The sequence below is a fragment of the Nanorana parkeri genome, unplaced genomic scaffold (genome assembly GCF_000935625.1).
Source record: "Nanorana parkeri isolate BGI_ZX_2015 unplaced genomic scaffold, ASM93562v1 scaffold388, whole genome shotgun sequence".
Lineage (NCBI taxonomy): Eukaryota > Metazoa > Chordata > Amphibia > Anura > Dicroglossidae > Nanorana > Nanorana parkeri.
In genome coordinates this window covers 1,181,008-1,198,904 of record NW_017306656.1, presented here as the reverse complement: position 1 = coordinate 1,198,904, position 17,897 = coordinate 1,181,008, and the positions used below count along the sequence as shown (strand labels likewise).

Here is a 17,897-nt window from a genome sequence, read left to right as displayed (position 1 = left end):
CGTTTTGGAAAAATGTGTTTAGTCAAATTTTCTTTATTCTGAGATTCGGATGTATCTGAATCTCAGAGTAACAGAAAAGACGAATGAAAATGAATCCGAATTTCTGAAGAGAACCCCCCCCCCCACTTTTTTTTTTCTGTCTGCAGAAGAGAAAGAAGAAAAGCATGTGGTTCCCCCCCCAATTGATTCCAGACCCTTTAGGTCTGGTAGGAATTTCAAGGGGGAACCCAACAAATGTGTCCCCCCTGAAATTCCTACCAGACCCTTGATCCGAGCACAGGCAGGGCAGGAAAGGGGGGGCGGACGGACGATCGAGCGCCCCTCGCCTCCCCTGTGCCTTATCCGGCCATGTGCACTCGACATTGGGAGGGTGTCCCTTTAATTAAGCGGGAACCCAGGTGCCCCCCCCCCTTGTGAGTATGGGGTACTTGTACCCCTACTCGATCACTAAAGTGTTAAAATTCAATGTAAATAAACAAACCGCACTTTTAGAAAAAAAATCCTTTAACCCCTTCACGACTAACGACGTACAGTGTATGTTGCTAGCATTGGGGATGTTTAAACAGACTCTGTTTAAACTTGTAAAGCCGACCCAGTGAAGGCCCACCCACACCCTGCAGTGCTTTCCGGGCTCCGTAGCCCCTCCTAGGTGCCCGGGACCAGCTTCTCTGGTGTCGGCGGGGAGCGGCGGAGGAGATGGATGAAGCTCCGTTCGTCGATCCCCTCCCCGTTCTATGGGACCGGGAGCGATGCAGATTGCATCACTTCCGACCCCAAAGCTGTCAGTGCTGGGCTCCTGAAGCCCAGCTATAAGCTATTGAAGTGCGATCTGCACTTCAATAGCTTATTTGGAGTGTAAAGGTGACACTGGGGGTCTTTTGGACCCCCAGCATCACCTTAAAGAGTACATGTCACCACCATCTGCTATCACATGGGGGGCTTGCAAGCCCCCCTATGTGATAGCAATTAAAGTTAAAAAGAATTGTTTTTAATATTACATAAAATAAATCTAAAAATAATTCCCCCCCAAAAAAAGGCCCCCGCGAGCATGCGCATCGCCACGTAAACACGCGTCGGGTGCGTCTACGTATGAAAGCGACAAACGCACTACACATGTTGGGTATTGACGCGCACGCCGAAGTGAGAGCAATAATTCTAGTGCCGGTATTTTTGGGTATTTTTCTCTAAATTGATGACCTGTGGGGGCTTTTAAATCCTGGTCTATCGACATTTTTGAATACTGAAGTTTGTCACCGTTTCACGGACGCACACAATTTTTAACCTGGGCATGTTGGGTATCTATTTACTCGTTGTAACCTCATATTTTATATTTTGTTTAAAAAATGGGTATTTTATTGTGTTTTGGGGCATTAAAGTACATTTTTCAGTAAATTTTGGGGTTTGATAAAGAGTTGCACTAATATCGTGCAACATAAAAATTTGCAACTGCCACCATTTTATTCTATAGGGTCTTGGCTTTCAGAAAATATATAATGTTTGGGGGTTTTAAGTAATTTTTCAGGCCTAACATGTGGAATATAACATGGGTGCAAATTTTTTTTTTTTTAAAAGGCTTCAGTCATGAATGGGTTAATTGAAAAAAACCCCCAGTTAATTTTCCTTTCATTAACAAATAAATAAAATGGCTCCATCGATGTAATCCAGCGTCAGTCACGATGCACAGTGCCCATTAATCCAAGTGATCACAAAGTAGGGCAGCTAAAATGTATTGGGGTGTTTTGTTTAATTGCATATTCACAGCCTTCTCAGCCACACAGAGGCATAGGTGGTATATATCCTTTAGAATAGACCCACTAAGTTATAAAAGAACTGGTTTTATTTATTTGCTTTCTGCTTAGATTGAACACCAAGCTACTAAGATTTTAATGTAAAAATGTAAGAATGTATCATTTCAATTTACATTGTACTACATTCATATACAGCTCAGATTTGTTAGTGTACATGGGCTAAATATTTAACATATTTCCCCTGGCAGTTGGTTATTTAATTCCTCACTTATCTGTATGCTACTGACCATACATTATGCAAATTAAAAGAAAAATCTTGTGTCTGCATGAGATAGACCTGGATGAAATAGAAATTGCTCAGAGGAAGGCTTATATGTTTTTATTCTGTTTATTTACCTTTCCCACCCTCTCTACACAGTACTTTTTAATGTTCAAAAAGCAAAGCATCTCTTTTTGTAGTTAAAATAGAACCCGGTGGCTGTTTTTCAGCTGCAGTGAATGAGAGGTGCACAGTATGAAGTCGGCAATTAAAAGTAAAACAGTGAGACGAAAAGTGATAAGAAAAGTTATGACCATGATATAAGCTGTTACTGTCTTTCAGAGTAATAAACAGCTTGCAATAGCTACGGGCTTGGGAAGGCAGATGATTCTTTCAAATAAGCCTTCATGTACACAGCCTTCAGTTGAAAATATGGGTTTTCCTAGTTTCATTTGAGATTAAGGGAAGAGGCTCATTTTACTGTAATAAAATAAGTTGGAATAGCTTTTGCTTGGAAAAAGAGCCATGCTTGTCACTTAAAGGATTAGTGTACTTTCAACTATAACTTCAGCCCTACACTTAGCTTGGTCCAGCAGATACTTATCCTTTGCACTGCTGGACATTTTTGTTACCTGTGCAGTACTGTGTGTGCAGCCACTATGTAAGGACACATAGAGAAAGTTAGGGGGTGGTATCTGCTTTCGGGAGGACAAGAACTAACTTGGCTTCCCATGTATTAGGTCTATATACAAAAACTGGAATAATAAAAAAAATGAGGGATGCATCAATATATCGGCCGCCTAAACATATCGGCTGAAAATGGCACTTTTGGCATAATGCCGAAAGTGCCATGTTCCTGCTGATACAGCGGCGCATCCCTGCTTTCTTTCCTCCCCGCTGGGCGCTGCTCTGTGTCCCAGCGGGGAGGAGAGAAACTGTGACAGGGGGCCGAGCGCTGCGTGAGGAGAGCCCTGTGAGCGGCCGGCGTCTCTCCTTTCACACCGCTCAGCCTCCTATCACCGTCCGGCAGAGCGGTGTGGGGGCGAAGACAGCCCGCTGTGTCACAGGAGGCTGATCTCTCCTCCCTGCACTGCTCGCTCAGCCTTATGTGACAGCTGTCAGAAAGGAGAGCGGGTACAAACACATCCTCATGTTATCAATGAACAGGAACACTCATAGAGGATTCCTGTTCATTGATAACAGGGGATACAGAAAAAGAGATTGAGGACTCTTTTTCTATTTTAAAAGGGAAATATCAAGGGTCTGTTTAGACCCCTAATATTTCCCCAAAGCCCCTAAAAGTAAAGTAAAAAATAAAAATATTTACTAAAAAATAAATTAATAAATACAAAAATATAAAAAAATGTGAAAGTTATAAAAAAAATAATAATTAAATTTTAAACAAATTCGAAAAAATAAAAAACATTTTCGATTTCGGCCTGACAATTTTTTAAATTTCGGTTTTAACATTTCCATTTCAGTGCACCTTTACTTAAAAAAAATAAAGCAATAGTGACCATTCAGATCCTTATTTCATTATCCTGGGGAAGAAAGCATAAAGCTTGTTATTTCATAGCATCTAAAAAGATGAAGACACTGCAGATTTTTATTTAAACACTCCATTCTGCTCAGGTGGTTTGAAAGCAAAGTTTTTTCTTTCAATACAAACACTCTAAAATTGCAATTTTGCTTTTGTTGCCTTTTTGGTTGTTTTATCAAGTTTTCTTAACGGCTGTAAACTCCTCTTAAAGTTATACAAACTATGCCAGGTATTTTAAAATTATTTTACACTTTTTTTTCACGTTTTTGTGAAATATGCCCATTTTAAAGCCACCTATTTGCACTGAATTGCTATGCTTGACCTGACTTCACACATTTTAAACCTAAAATGTAACTATAGTCAAAAGTTTTTTTTTAGTTTTGGACAGAATAGGGGAGAGTTAAGTGAAGGGACCCTGCACAGGCACCAAAACATTGCTATTTATTTGACATAATGCTAAAACATAGAAAATAAATAAATACATTTAGTAAGTGTTGATGTTTTGCACCCAACTAGTAACTTTTTGAATGTGTTGGTCTCCTGCCGATATGTTGGCTTATACTTAGAAAGCATTAGGCAGTGATTGAACCTTATAGAAAAAAATGGTACATTTCTGCGAAGTTTGTAAAGTAACACATTACACAAGTAATTTAAAGTAAATTTAATGTCACCAAAATCTTTCTTTGTAGGTATTTGATGTCATCTCAACCTGCGAAAAGCCTTTATCTGAACAGGATTGGTATCATGGTGCAATTCCTAGAATTGAAGCACAAGAGCTGCTAAAGCAACAGGGAGACTTCTTGGTGCGGGAGAGCCATGGGAAACCCGGTGAATATGTCCTTTCTGTGTTTTCAGATTCACAGAGGCGGCATTTTATCATTCAGTTTGCTGATGTACGTCTGTGAATACTTTATTATATTATATGAAAAAAAATCTGTCTTTTAAAGTTGCCCTATTTAGAAATGACACCCCTACTACCACAACCAAGACCATCTTGCTCACATATATACATAGGTTTGTTTAAGCATCTATTTGTCTTTTAGGGCTTATCGACACACGCTCAGAGCCCTGTACACCATTCATTAGGCTCTTGTTGAGGTGCCTGGTAGTCACAGGTGTTCTGTGCAGCCACTTCCAGCATCTTGTTAAAAATCAATGACATACATAGCAGTTGTATGGATCCCTATACATAAAATCGGTGCAGCCATTCCGCGTGTCAACCTGTCATTGATTTGTAACAGACTGCCGATAGCAGCTGCACAGAACAACATTGACTCATAAACAAGGGCTTTCTGCGCTTGTACAGGGCTCCGTGCCCATGTGGATGAAGGGGGAGGAGGAGTTGCTGGGGGGAGGAGTTGCGGCCCGCCACGACATGATTGGCCGGTGGCCGCACACTATGGAGCCGGTGGACGGAGCCTTTGGCTCGCCCCGTCGTGATTGGACAGCGGCCTCCGCCGGGACACCTTACAACGGCGCCCGCAACTTCCCCACAAGGTCACCGCTGCCGCCCCTCTGTGCTCTGCCGCCCCGAGGCCGGACCTCGGTGGCCTTGTGGGAATTCCGGGCCTGGTTGCGGTGCCATTCATTTTAATGGATCACAAATGCACCTCCCGTCCGAAGTGTGATCGCCCGCACTGGAACGTCTGATGCAGCAATGCCCTGTGTTCCAGTGCCGTGCAATTTACAAAAATGTGCATACCATTTTATTCTGAAGTAAACTTTGTCTGTAACGCTGCATTTGTGTATTTTATTTGAAATAAATGACGGTATTATAATTTTTTTTTATCCGATGAGTCGAAATTAATAATTGGCTAACTAATCGATTATGAAAATAGTTAGCTGCATTCCTAAATGAAAAGCAGTCTCACCTAAACAGACAATATAAAACGAGCTAAAAAAAAAGCAAAACTATGCTGATCGGTGCGTTTACATTGAAGTCTAAGTGCCACAAATGAAGCTCAGACTATTTGAATCATCAGGCATTTTTTTTCGCACGATTTAGCGCATTTGTGTGAACGACCCCCATAGGAATACACGGGATTTTATGTTGCATGCGTTTCAGCATGAAAAAAAACGTGTGGCGTAACACCCGGGTGTGAACGGGGCCTAATACGTTATGTTTTTAAATAATTCTTGTGTTAAGTAAAATATTTACAAAGCCTCTGTTGATGAAAAAGGGTTATTTTGTTTTAGGCACAAGTCAGAAATCATTATTTTACTCTGTACTACTCATGTTACATTAACCCTTTCTTGACCAGAGGTCATCGATGCCCAGGCTAAATTTAGCAGGTTACCACTGTTCATATTTAAAATATGGCTTTGATTAATTACTATGACAAAGTGAAACTTTTTATAAGGACTCCAACCTGAATGAGAGTATGATTTCAGAGCTGACATAGTGATCACACTGATTGGAAACCACTCCGATTTGGATGTATCGTCCTCATGGGGCCTCGCTCTGGGAAGTTGGATATACACATCACAGACAAAGTATTAAAGCGTCTGTTGTTTAGCATTTTTGGTTTCAGTTTTACCGATTTCATTACCTTCCTTGCTTAATATCTCAAGTGTTCTCCTGACTACTCATTGCCCTTTATTGGCCAATACATGCTGTGCAAATAAGTAAATAAAAATAAAGTATGATTTCGGAGCTGACATAGTAATCACATGATTGGAAGTTATGCATATGATTCATTCATGTATATGTATACAGATGCAATAATCAAAAGATGTTCTTTCATTGTTTAAGTACATATATGTTGTTGGTGGGTAATTTCTGCTCCCCTTATTTGCCCAATTTGTGACCTCATTTACTAGCTAATATGACCAATTAGAAGTAGTTTTTTTGCCACAAAAACACTCGCACTTTGTTTTGACTTTTCACATTCAAGGGTGACGTGAATTTGTATTGACACTGAAATTGATTTTTAACAAACTACTCCTCAGAGGTTAATTGAAGGCCATCTTTCCTGATCTCTGTTCACTGTCTCATACATAATGATTGACTGCCTAAAAGCTGGAATGTATAGCCTAGTTGTGGTACTTGACACAGGAGTTGGGGAGCACTACAATAAAAAGAAAGTTTTCCAGTTGTTGAACTTTTAGATGTTAAGTTTTGTGAATTTTCTATATTAGGCCTCTTTATTTTTAGTTGTTGCTTTCACATACTCCTGAAGAGGCTTTTGTACTGAAACCTTTTCTCTCAATGCGATACTTTTGGCCCCTTGTTCTATTACACTTTTCATGTACTCTAGGCACTTAGAAATACTTTATTACACGGAGCAGATGCATGCAAGCAAACATAAAAATAGTCACCAGTTTACAATTATTTATGTAGTTCCATCATTTATATTTTCCCATACTCCTTGTATTGTTTTGTACTAATGCAGATTCATCTTTTTACAGAATTTGTTTAATGTGAATGTAATTTTAAAGGGGCCATTCACTCTGGATCCGTTACATTGCAATCTGCTAACATTTTTCAACGGATGCTAACAGAAGGGCAGTGAAAAATGAATGGGTGTGAATGGGGCTGTTCACACTGCTCCGTTACGTTACGCTGACATAAATTAGAATATGCACTATTTTAATCAGTGCAACTTAACACAACAGATCCGATGTGAACTAGCCCCATTCTTAGTCATTCATTTTTCGGTGCCCTTCTGTTAGCATCTGTTGGAAAATGTATCGCAGCACAATACTTTTGTTTCTGTAGTTAAAAAATATTTTTAAACTGGGGTCATCCATGCGTTTATTACATGTGCAAACATGCCTTCTCTTTAATTACTACGGCCTAGTGACTGTACACTAAAGTACAGGTTTCCTATGATTAGGGAAAGAGGAGGCCAAACAAGTATTTGCAAACGGTAAAATGCTTTTCTTACTGAGCTCATATCTTTTTCCTTTGGTGTCACATTGAGCAAGAGCGCTCTTAATAGCTTAAAAACCCTCAGTTCTCTCCGTATTACTCTGGAAAACTTGATACAAACTTCTTCTAGGCCAGTAGTGTAGTTTTTGATCAGTATGTTAAAGATGTGAGGCAGACTACATGTCTGTTCCACCTGAAATAGCACTACTTCCTTATAAGCCACTACATCATGCTTTTTACAAAAGGAAATATGATTGTCTTGAAAATGTTTAGCCTTTAACTGCCTTTCCTCAGGACTGTAACATGTTTGTTTTTTCTTTCAATCCCACCCCCATTCATTTGAACAGAATCAGTATAGGTTTGAAGGCACTGGATTTCCAACCATTCCACAGCTTATAGAACACCATTACACAACAAAGCAAGTTATAACTAAAAAATCTGGAGTAGTTCTGTTAAATCCTGTTGTGAAGGTATGTAAACATGGTTCTCTGCTGTGCATAACATTGGATAATTAAGTTGTTTTCTTTTGCTGTGACTATTGAAGCATAACTAATCCCAAGAACAAAAATGTAATTTACCCATCGTCCATTGGGGCACAGGAAATCAGAAACAATTGGGATAAACTGCTGGGTCAAGGAGGAGCCCCTGCATACCCACCCCCACCCCTACTGGTGCCTAATTTTTTTATTTTTTTTGCTGGTGTCCTAAGAGATTGGATACATTTTAACCAGTTATGCTGAAACAAAAGTCTGTTTTTAAGAATTTTACATACCTGTTTCAGCTGCACCCAATATAGCACCTTTTACATTTCCTCACTATTAGTATTGCAGACCAAAGCTCTGCTGGACTGGATGCATGGTGCTAACCTGGAATGTTACCTTTGGGCACTGGGCTTCTTAGCTTCGTAGATAACTAACAGTACACAAACATCTGCAGAGTGCTTTCTGCATCCAGAGCTGTAACACAGTGCCAGGTGTAACCCTGTCTCTGAGTAAAATCGGTCCAGCTGAACCACAGGGAGCTACTGTTTGCAAAGTTGGGTGCTTTTTTTTTTCTCCCCATGATTCACCCTTGAGGAAGCACCATCCAGTTGCTGCTCTGCTTTTTAACCCCCTTATGGATCACTGGTCTTGTTCCACTGTTGCCTACAATGAGTGGTGACCTCTGGCTGTCTCTACTCTGAGTGGTTCTGGGGTGTTTACCCAATATCCCCGAAGCAGCCAATGCCTGATATCTGGAAACCTTGGACCCCTATTGTTATAGTTTACCATCATCTGAGTCTCCTGCAGCTCCATTGGGCAGGGCCAAAGCCTCCAGGTCTCCTCTGGAGGTTCTATCTATTTGTGCCTAAGCACTAGAGCATTCTGCCCGTAGAGGCTCTAAGCGCACTCTGGTCCCATCATGGGCTTTTATTTCAGATCCTCTTGAGCCCATAAATCAGATGGGGCCTGCAGCTGCTGTTAGCATTTTTATTCAGAGTCCCATCAGCCTTTTTTTTAGAGGGGGCTTTTTTGGGTCACTGCAGTTGACTCAGTTATACTGTTTTTTTTTTTCCTAACCTGATTGATGTCTGAAGGATCAGCCTGCTGTTCCAGGTCTTGGGTCTTTTAGGGCTTCTGCAGCTAGAAAGATCTTTCTGCTTTACTTGCTATTTGAGTCATTCCTTTATGCAGGCTGGAAGCACCCTGTATGGTCCTGGACCTCACGAGGCTGTGGCGGAGCATATCCTCTTTGGGAAGAAGGTTGTAAACCAGTGGTCAGTGCCCACTGTGGATGCACAAGTGATCCATGTTAACAGAAATACCAGGGAGATTTACTTTCACTGTTTGGATGTAGTATGCACTGTACAAGTCTATCTCTGCTACAGTTTATCTTAGACGGAATGTCCCTACAGCTTTGTTTGCTATTATCCAATCTTCTAAAGGCAGCAGCATAACCATATGTACTTGAATTACTCATCCGGTGTCCCTTATTGTACTCCAAGAAAATATTTAATGATAAGTCAAAAATCCAAATATTATTAGGGCTGCAACAACTAATCGACATAATCGATTTTGAAAATAATCGTTAGCTGCAGCTCTAAATATTATATTTCAGTTTTCCATGTTACCAGTCCTTAGATGTGGTGGTTGCATTCGTTTTTGTTTGGTTTAAGAACATTTTCAGCAAGGACATAAATTAGCCGTTGATCTTGTAAGAAATGCAGAGTCCTTGTCACTTACTGCGAGCAGAACTGGAAGTACAGAACTGTGGTCATATTTTTTAAAAACTACTAATCTACCATGTAATGGGGTGAACAAGGACAGGCATATTTAAAGTCAAGCTTGTGTGGCATCCATGGCTTTCTCCATAGTTACAGTGGAATAGTGAGAGTAGCGAAACGTGGACCAAAACTGTGTGGATTGCTAGCCGCAATTGGGGTGCCATTAGAAATGAATGGCACAGCACCCGCCATTGTGCGTTCCAGCACTCTCCCGGCGATTTGCCCACGAAATCACACGGATTGCCATGCAAGCTCAGATTGCTCAGGTGTCAACTGGGCCTCACTGAATCTTCTTCACTTGGCTTCCAAAATCCTCTTAATCTCCCTTTTAGAGGTGGCCTGTAAGCCAGAAGCTGAAAGTAGAATAACTGCATCTTCTGCATCCCAGATAATTACAGTGAGCAAGGCCATGGATGCCTGGTTGCTGAGGACTGGTTGAGTGACATGGGGTGACAGTGAGAATTTTATGAGGGCAGCACTGAAGAGAAGAGGAGCATTGCAGTGAAAGCTGCATTTTTGCTTTTAACAGTGCTTTAGGAAATGGCAAATCTTTAAAAATGTTGATGCTGAAGTTTTGTTTTAAGGTAAAACCTGCAAAAAAAAAAAAACCCCCACTAAAAATATACTCATCAAAATTACACCATATGTTACCGTTAAACAAAACTGATTAACAGGAAAATGACATAATAGATCCAACTGTAAATCACCTTCTAACATAAACTAAAATGAGTATTATATTTTAATTTTTTTTAAAAGGTTTCCAGTTTTTTTTGAAATAGCACACTTAATTTCTCCATCAGTTTGGTTTTACTGATCCTGAGAAGCATTTTGACATTGACATTTTATCCCCAGATAACCTTAAGATGAACAATGGTTTTATAGTAGCTAGAGTATATTTCAAATTTGAGACAACCCCACCATATATTTGTCATGTGTTGTGTTCTCATTCACACCGCATACCTGAAAATATTTTATTTTAAAATATGTCTTACCTTTTTAGATGTTTCTTTAGTGAAGGCTTTTTTTGCAGATTCCAAGCTACTCTGAGCAGTTTGAAAGTAGAGGGTCCCACTGAGGGGACAGACTGAGTTTCCTCTTATTAACATACATACATTAACATTGCATTCTTTTGTTAGGACTAGGGATGCACCGAAATTTCAGCCACCAAAACATTTCGGACCAAAATGGTGTTATGGGATAAATGCAGATAAAAAAGAAAATGGTGCATCCCCTAACTTCTCTCCTCCCCGGTGGGCATCGGCTGCAAGCTTCGGTCTCTGTCCCCTCAGGTCCCTGCTGCTCTCCCCCAGTCTGTGTCACAGGGACACAGTCGATCCAGTTGCTGGCACCCAGTGGGGAGGAGAGAAGCTGCCGGGACTGGCAGTGTCGGTGGGTAGGAGAGCTGTGCGAGTGGCGGAACGGTTCAGGATGGGGAGTGGAGAGGATCAGCAAATATGTGAAATATTTGCAGATCCTTCCATGTACTACTCAAATATTGGTGTAATCAGTTTTGTTTACACCGATGTTTGTTTACACCGATATTTAGTTACTGTGTACCCAATGATGAATGAATAGGAAGTGCTCTATGTCACTTCCTGTTCATCCATGATTGTGGACATAGTAAATCATATTTCTCCTCAGTTTATGAATGGACAGCGGCAGCTCAGTATAGAGGCTTCCTGTTCATTCATACAAGGGGCTGCAGAAAGAGTTTTTTGGGACTGTGTGTCCTTAATCTCTTTTCTATTTCAAAAGGGAAATATCCAGGGTCTATTTAGACCCCTGATATTTACCCAATGCCCCTAACTGTAAAATAAAATAAAAAAAAAATGTAAAAACTTGATCAGTGTTGCACTGAAGTAAACTTATAGTGGTGGGTGAGTTCTTGAATTAATGTGCAAGTATGCACAGTATACTTCAATCCAACACCTATCAATACAAGGGTGTTTATTTCAAGCAATGTGCCCACACAAATATACTTAAACTGCTCCATATACAGTTTATCAGGCTCATTGTGGTGTTTTACTGCTGTGTTTTTGATCATAGTACTGTTGCATAACACACTCTTTTGAGTTTAAGATCACAAAAAGACCTTCTGGGTTTCCTATGTAGTATGTTTAGTCCCCACTTTGAATTTGTTGTATGCTTAATTGTTGCTAGATGCCCAGGCTCTGCGGCAGCAATGCAGTGTTAAACTGTAGCTTTTTCCCCATCATGCCTTAGTTCTGATGAGGCTTTGGAGTTGCATACATTGGTTTAATTTCTTTCAAAGCAGCACTGTTTTCATTTATCAAATAGTTCAACTTTTATTTAATTTTCAGAATGTTGTTCTAGTTGTGCTTTGAAACACTCAAGGAGCCTTGCGCAAACCAAATATAGTCAAATGTAAGCCTTTCTTTTAATGTGGGGGAATCAAAACCTTTTTTCAATAATAAATAGACTAGGGAAGGGTTCTTTTTCATTTTGCCTCGATGACGATGACCACCAGTGTAGATGGGGTGAATCTCCCTACAGCTACACAGATGGCAATGAAGACTTGGGAAGGGGTCTATCTTAAACATACTTTATCTGAAACTTTAAAACAAACAAATTACTTTTTCATAAGCTCTAGGTGTATGGCTGCATTTACATATTTCTGTTTTTAGTTTTCATCCATTGCCATCCAATGCTTTGAGTTTCAGATGCAATTTGCATGCATTACCGTTTAATCCTATGCAAGGTGCATTTTGGTGGAAACCAACTGACTTTAACGTTTCCCACCCAGCTCTCAGTGAACTAAAAGCTATCAGTTCCCTCTATCTATCACTTCGGACATGAAGATTTTCTGCATTTATCACTGTCCACTCCCCTCCTCTCTGCTTTTCTACAACCAAACACACGTTTCCTGGTATATAGTGTTTGTCTTAAAATTGTATATGACAAAATGTGAGATAAAAGCCTTTGCTGCTAACACCTCAGTGCAGTGCAGGGTTATATAAGTGCAATGTTTTCTTTATTTGTATGCTGTGTTACTGCCTTTTTGGACTTTAAATGATGAATGGCTTTATAATTGTTATGATTTCTGCAGAATGATCATTACATTAAGAGCTTAGGGAGAGAAGCAATAAAATGCATTAGACAGAATGTTTTTTCCATATTTTGCCTTGTGTTCTAGAGACAACAGATGCAATAATGAAATCCAATTTTGCAGTCCTATTTAGGTTTTGATGAGTAAAGAAAAATGACAGTTTTTTTTTTACAAAGGCAGGTACACACATTGTAACTGTTTCCCGTAATTTTATAGTCCACCACCGCAGATTTAAGTGGGTGGTTCATTTCTGCATGACAAAAACCAGGTAAAGATAAATAAAATGGCGTTAGTTTCTGTGTATCTGTAAGTGGCAGAAGTATTCCTGCTTGTTAAACGGTAGAAATAATTTTTAAAAATATGCACATCACTTTTTATAGACCTGACTATTTAAAAAAAAAAAATTAAAACTTTTTAATATGTTAGAAAACGACACTGTTAGAGCATCTCACAATGCCAGAATAAAATACTGTTGTCACAGACCAATGCATCATAAAACTGAATATATCAAATATCACAGTGGGCACAACACTTCAGTATGCATCTGTCCAGAAAAAGGGATGTTGTCCAATAGGTGTCAGGTGGAATAGGGAAGTGAAGAGGGGGAGGAGCGTGGCTGGTATGCTGTAGTTTAAGACGGGGGCATTACTTCAGGAGCGGTGCATGGCATGTAGAAAAAAAGAGTGCAGATAGATGCAAGCTTAGCAATCAATTGTTCGTTTTTGGTTTTCATAGATCCTAACAAAGGTAAAATATGTTTCAGTGTCTGCAATTACTTGCTTTTTAGTTTAATAAAGTCTGAATTTTGCAATGAAAAAATAAAGGAATGGTACTGTGGAATAGTGATACATTTTGGAATTTGTTATCTAAATTTGAGTACATGCATAGAAATGGTCTAAATTAAAGTAGTATTAAAGTCTTCTTTTTTTTTTTTTTTTTTTACATATATATACTGCTGGCAAATAGTAGATAGATGCAAAAATGTTATAGTAAAATATAAGACAGGGTCATGATGGGTAAATAAACACCAAACACGTCAAGCCTTAACATTGCCTGCACCCGTGAAATCGCACAAAAAAACTACCATACCCAAAATTGGCCATGGCCCTAGAATTCTTGTTCACGCTCTGACGTTCAGGGTAATTTGTAACGTGCGGCGTTATGGGCACAATTGTCGTTTTCCACATATGGGCCTCCGACGCATGTTTGCGTGTGTATGTGGGGCTTGGGACTTTAACATTTTTCTTCTGTGTTTTTTTTAAATAATTTTTTATGTGTCACTCTAATTTACTTTTTTTTCTCTTTTTTTTTTTGCAACTTTTAATTAGAATATTTTACTTTTGAGTACTGTTTTTTGTTTGCCCTTACCCTCTGTGACATACAGGCAGTCCCCGGGTTACGGACGTCCGACTTACGGACAATCCGTACTTACGACAACCGCCGGTACATTTAGGAGAACTGTGGCTGCAGCGCCCTGTGTCCCCGCTGCCCTCCGCGCCTGTGTTGGAGGAGGCAGCGGGGACACAGATCCCTGCATTCTGCCGCTGCCCGCCTTACGTCTGCTGATGGCCCAGCCTCCTCTTCCGCCAATCCGTCTGTTTCCCCAGTCCGGACGATCATCTGCTCGCCTTCCTGGTCCGGCCGCTCCTTTGCTGTCCCGCCCCCCGGCCTCCTCTTCATTGCAGGCTGGGAGCAGCCTGCTATTGGATATTGTCAAATGCAATAGCCAGTGGCTATTGTACCCACCCACTGCTTGCTGTCAATCAGCACGGTAGGACCTGATAGAGAACTTTCCCCATCAGGCCCCTCCTCTGCTGATTGACAGCAGGCAGTGGGCAGATGCAATAGCCAGCTTGCTATTGTCTATTGCATTTTACAATATCCAATAGCAGGCTGGGTATGGCTCCCAGCATTAAAATAATAAAAAAAGTTTAAAAAAATTAATTAAAAAGACAAAGATGTAAACAAAAAGTTAAATAAATAAAAATTAAAAATGCAAACAAAAAAAATTAAAGTTTATAAAATAACATTAAAAATAGAAAAAAAACTTTTTTTTGGTGTCGTTTTAAATAAAAACATTTTTTTCATTATGTTATAATCTTCTGAACAAGGGGAACAGACAGCAAAACAAATGTGACCCTTTCCTATGCTATCCAAAACGAAATAATGTTTTTTTGGCTGGAGTTGCACTTAAAAAATTTACCTGTTCCGACTTGCATACAAATTCAACTTAAGTACAAACCTAAAGTCCCTAACTTGTATGTAACCCGGGGACCGCCTGTATATGTAATCATAGCAGATTACATTATATTGTGTGTATTCTGTGTAAATGTCATGTTTGCACTTTTGAATTTCCCGCCGACTCTGCCCCCCGCTGTGACGCCCAAAACTGAAAGCCGATTGCCGGCATCGGCCGGGCGCACACAGCAGAGGACACGCGCAATCCTGAGTGTGGCTCGGTGTTACTGCTCTTGGTACTGAAAATTAACCCCGAGCCACACTCGGGAATACCGCCAGGGAGGTTAAAGTGACACTAAACTCGAGAACTAAATCTTAAGAATGCATTAAAATGCCATAAGGCTGGGTTCACACCTAGGCGTACGGGATATGCGCGTTTTGTGCCGACAAATGCGCGTTTCCGTGGGCTATCCGGCTGTATTCTAATGGATACGCATGGCAAATACGCCCCAAAGAAGCTCCTGTTTTGTGTGTCCCATTCACACTACAACACAGTGGGCAGTATGCTGCAATTAAATGTAAACATGCTTTATTTTATCAAAGTGCACTGTATGCCCCTACTGGCAATGCATTGCACCACGCTGCCAAGCGTGGGACCTGAATACACATTGTGCACACCACATTAAGAAAAAAAAATTTTAAGTGACAGCACTGCAGTGTGCGATACAATGCACACTACTGGAGCTGTCACAACACACTAGCCTGTCCACTAAGTCGCAGCATTTCAGTGGATGGGCTAATGTGAATAGGCCCTTAGGCTAAAAATATATTTAGGTTACCACTAAACTACAGGCAGATGTAAAAAAAAGAACAAGTAATTAACTTTTTGTTCAGATGCCACAAGTGTACATACTTTAGTACAAATGCAGACTAGGCTATGGGCACACTACAATAATTAGATGGGCAGGAGTAGTGGTAGGCAGCAGATAGCAGTGCTATCATCTGCATGACAGGATGCTGGCTCTAACAGCTGGCAGACAAGCACTTGTTCGGTTGAACATGAAAAGATAAACACTGTGTAGCCAGCTTTCTTGGTGTTCATCTCTGATCTTCAGTGGATCTTCAGTGGCTAGTATTACTGAGTGTATATAACTGCAGCACAGTTGTGTAATTTTGTAAATGATCAGTCGGTGTAGAGAACTGAAACACATACACTGCAGGCCCTAGACATTACGCAGGCTTTTTTCTCCAAAATTATGCTGGAATTACCTTATATGGCAAATTATTCTACATAAAATGCTTTGTGAAATGCGTCTTAAAATTGTATTTTTATTACAGCATAGCATATTGTTACCCTTTAGAGCAATTACTAATTCTTCAGTTTTAAATCTATTTGTGTGCTGCCCTGACATTTATCTTAAATATCATTTCCTGAAGATAAGAGCATGTAAAGAATTTCAGAAAGGACAGGCATAAAGTAATTGCTACAGTGTACTGAAAACTGGACTTTTTTAAGAGTTCATAACCCACTGACCATGATAGTTATATAAAAAAGAGTTAAGTATTGTAGATATGTTTATCAAGTGTTTAAAAAGGGTTTTTTCAGACAATCGAGGAGTTTCATATTCTCCATCTTGTCTCTTTGTGTGTGCTTGTTGCATAAGTATAAGTAAAGGTGTCCATAGACAAAGGGGACATACAGGCACCCTAAAATATGACTGGAATGCCTTGCTGATGCTGTATGGATGAGATTTTAACCTAGTCAAAATTGAACACATTCTGCCACTGTCATCTCACGTGTGTTTTACTAAGTTGCCTACATTGTTGCAAATATGAGGGGATGGTGAAGTAATTTTTATAGTGTTTTCATTTTATTACATTGCAGGTGCATTAAATAAATTATTTTCTTCACCCAGACCTTCTTATAATGTTGCATGTAGTCTGCCCTGTCACTTCGTGGCTGAAGACATCTCATTTTCTGCCTCTATTCTAGCTAGTGGTTTGTTTCCCAGAGTATATTTAATATATAATATATTTAGAGAGATTATACATGGGCGAGGTGCATGCATTGATTATTTTGCCCAGACATACATTTCAAAGGATGATATACTTAGTGCTTATATCATTTGTTTTAACAAATGATCAAATCAAAGAACTTTCTATTTGTTGTAATTTGTTATGCCCTCTGCACATAACAGCTTTTTAATGATAATTTACACACCAAGTGCAAATTATTGTTATGTCCAGAGTGTGGCTTTAAGTATGTTTAACTCATGACGTGTATCTTTGAGTTGCATACTAGAAATAAAACTGACACATTTACTCCTGTCTCCGATATCAGCACCTTCCCCCCGCACTGCTGATGACAGATGACATTACCATGTCATTTGATTTCATAACCATATTTATACTGATTGCCGATTGTTGACAGGCAATGATTTAAATTACAAATGAATACTTCACTGTCTTCATTGTTTATAACCAAAAAAAAAAGGAATTGCATTTGCTTGTGCAGTCTTTTTGCTGTCCTTTTAATATGACCTGGTTGTGTACTGTTATGCCCTGTGACAAATATAGTTTGTGGTAGGGTGGATAGTACATGACATTGGAGTTGTAGGTTCTACAGAATGTATGCTAGATGATAAAACATGGTATCTTAAATGGAATGGTCATGTTTGCTTCTGCATCTCAATAGCTTAAAGTGTATTTCCACTTCTGCTGCTACAATAACGCCTATTTTATATTTGTTGCGTGTTCTCTCATTCACATAACAAAAAAAATATTTAAAAATTGATGGTTGGGGAATTAATGTCTACCGTTATTAACCCTGTCTCTACTGTGCTGTCAGCTATAATTATCAGCAAACTAATTTGAACTGTATGTCATGATAGGTTAAGGATCTAGAAGATTGGCTTCTGCGTTTTTCTTTTTTTGTTGTTGATTTTGTTTTCACCAGAAGTGAAGGGAAATC

General features: G+C 39.7%; 1 protein-coding gene across 1 annotated transcript in view; it reads left to right on the top strand.

Moving 5' to 3' along the window:
• FER (FER tyrosine kinase) overlaps window positions 1-17,897 on the top strand; it is a 153,183-nt gene that overhangs the window by 55,999 nt on the left and 79,287 nt on the right. The window contains exons 10-11 of the mRNA XM_018559316.1: window positions 4,237-4,440; window positions 7,766-7,888. Of these exons, the coding sequence (XP_018414818.1) occupies window positions 4,237-4,440; window positions 7,766-7,888 (327 nt within the window). The remainder of the gene's footprint in view (window positions 1-4,236; window positions 4,441-7,765; window positions 7,889-17,897) is intronic.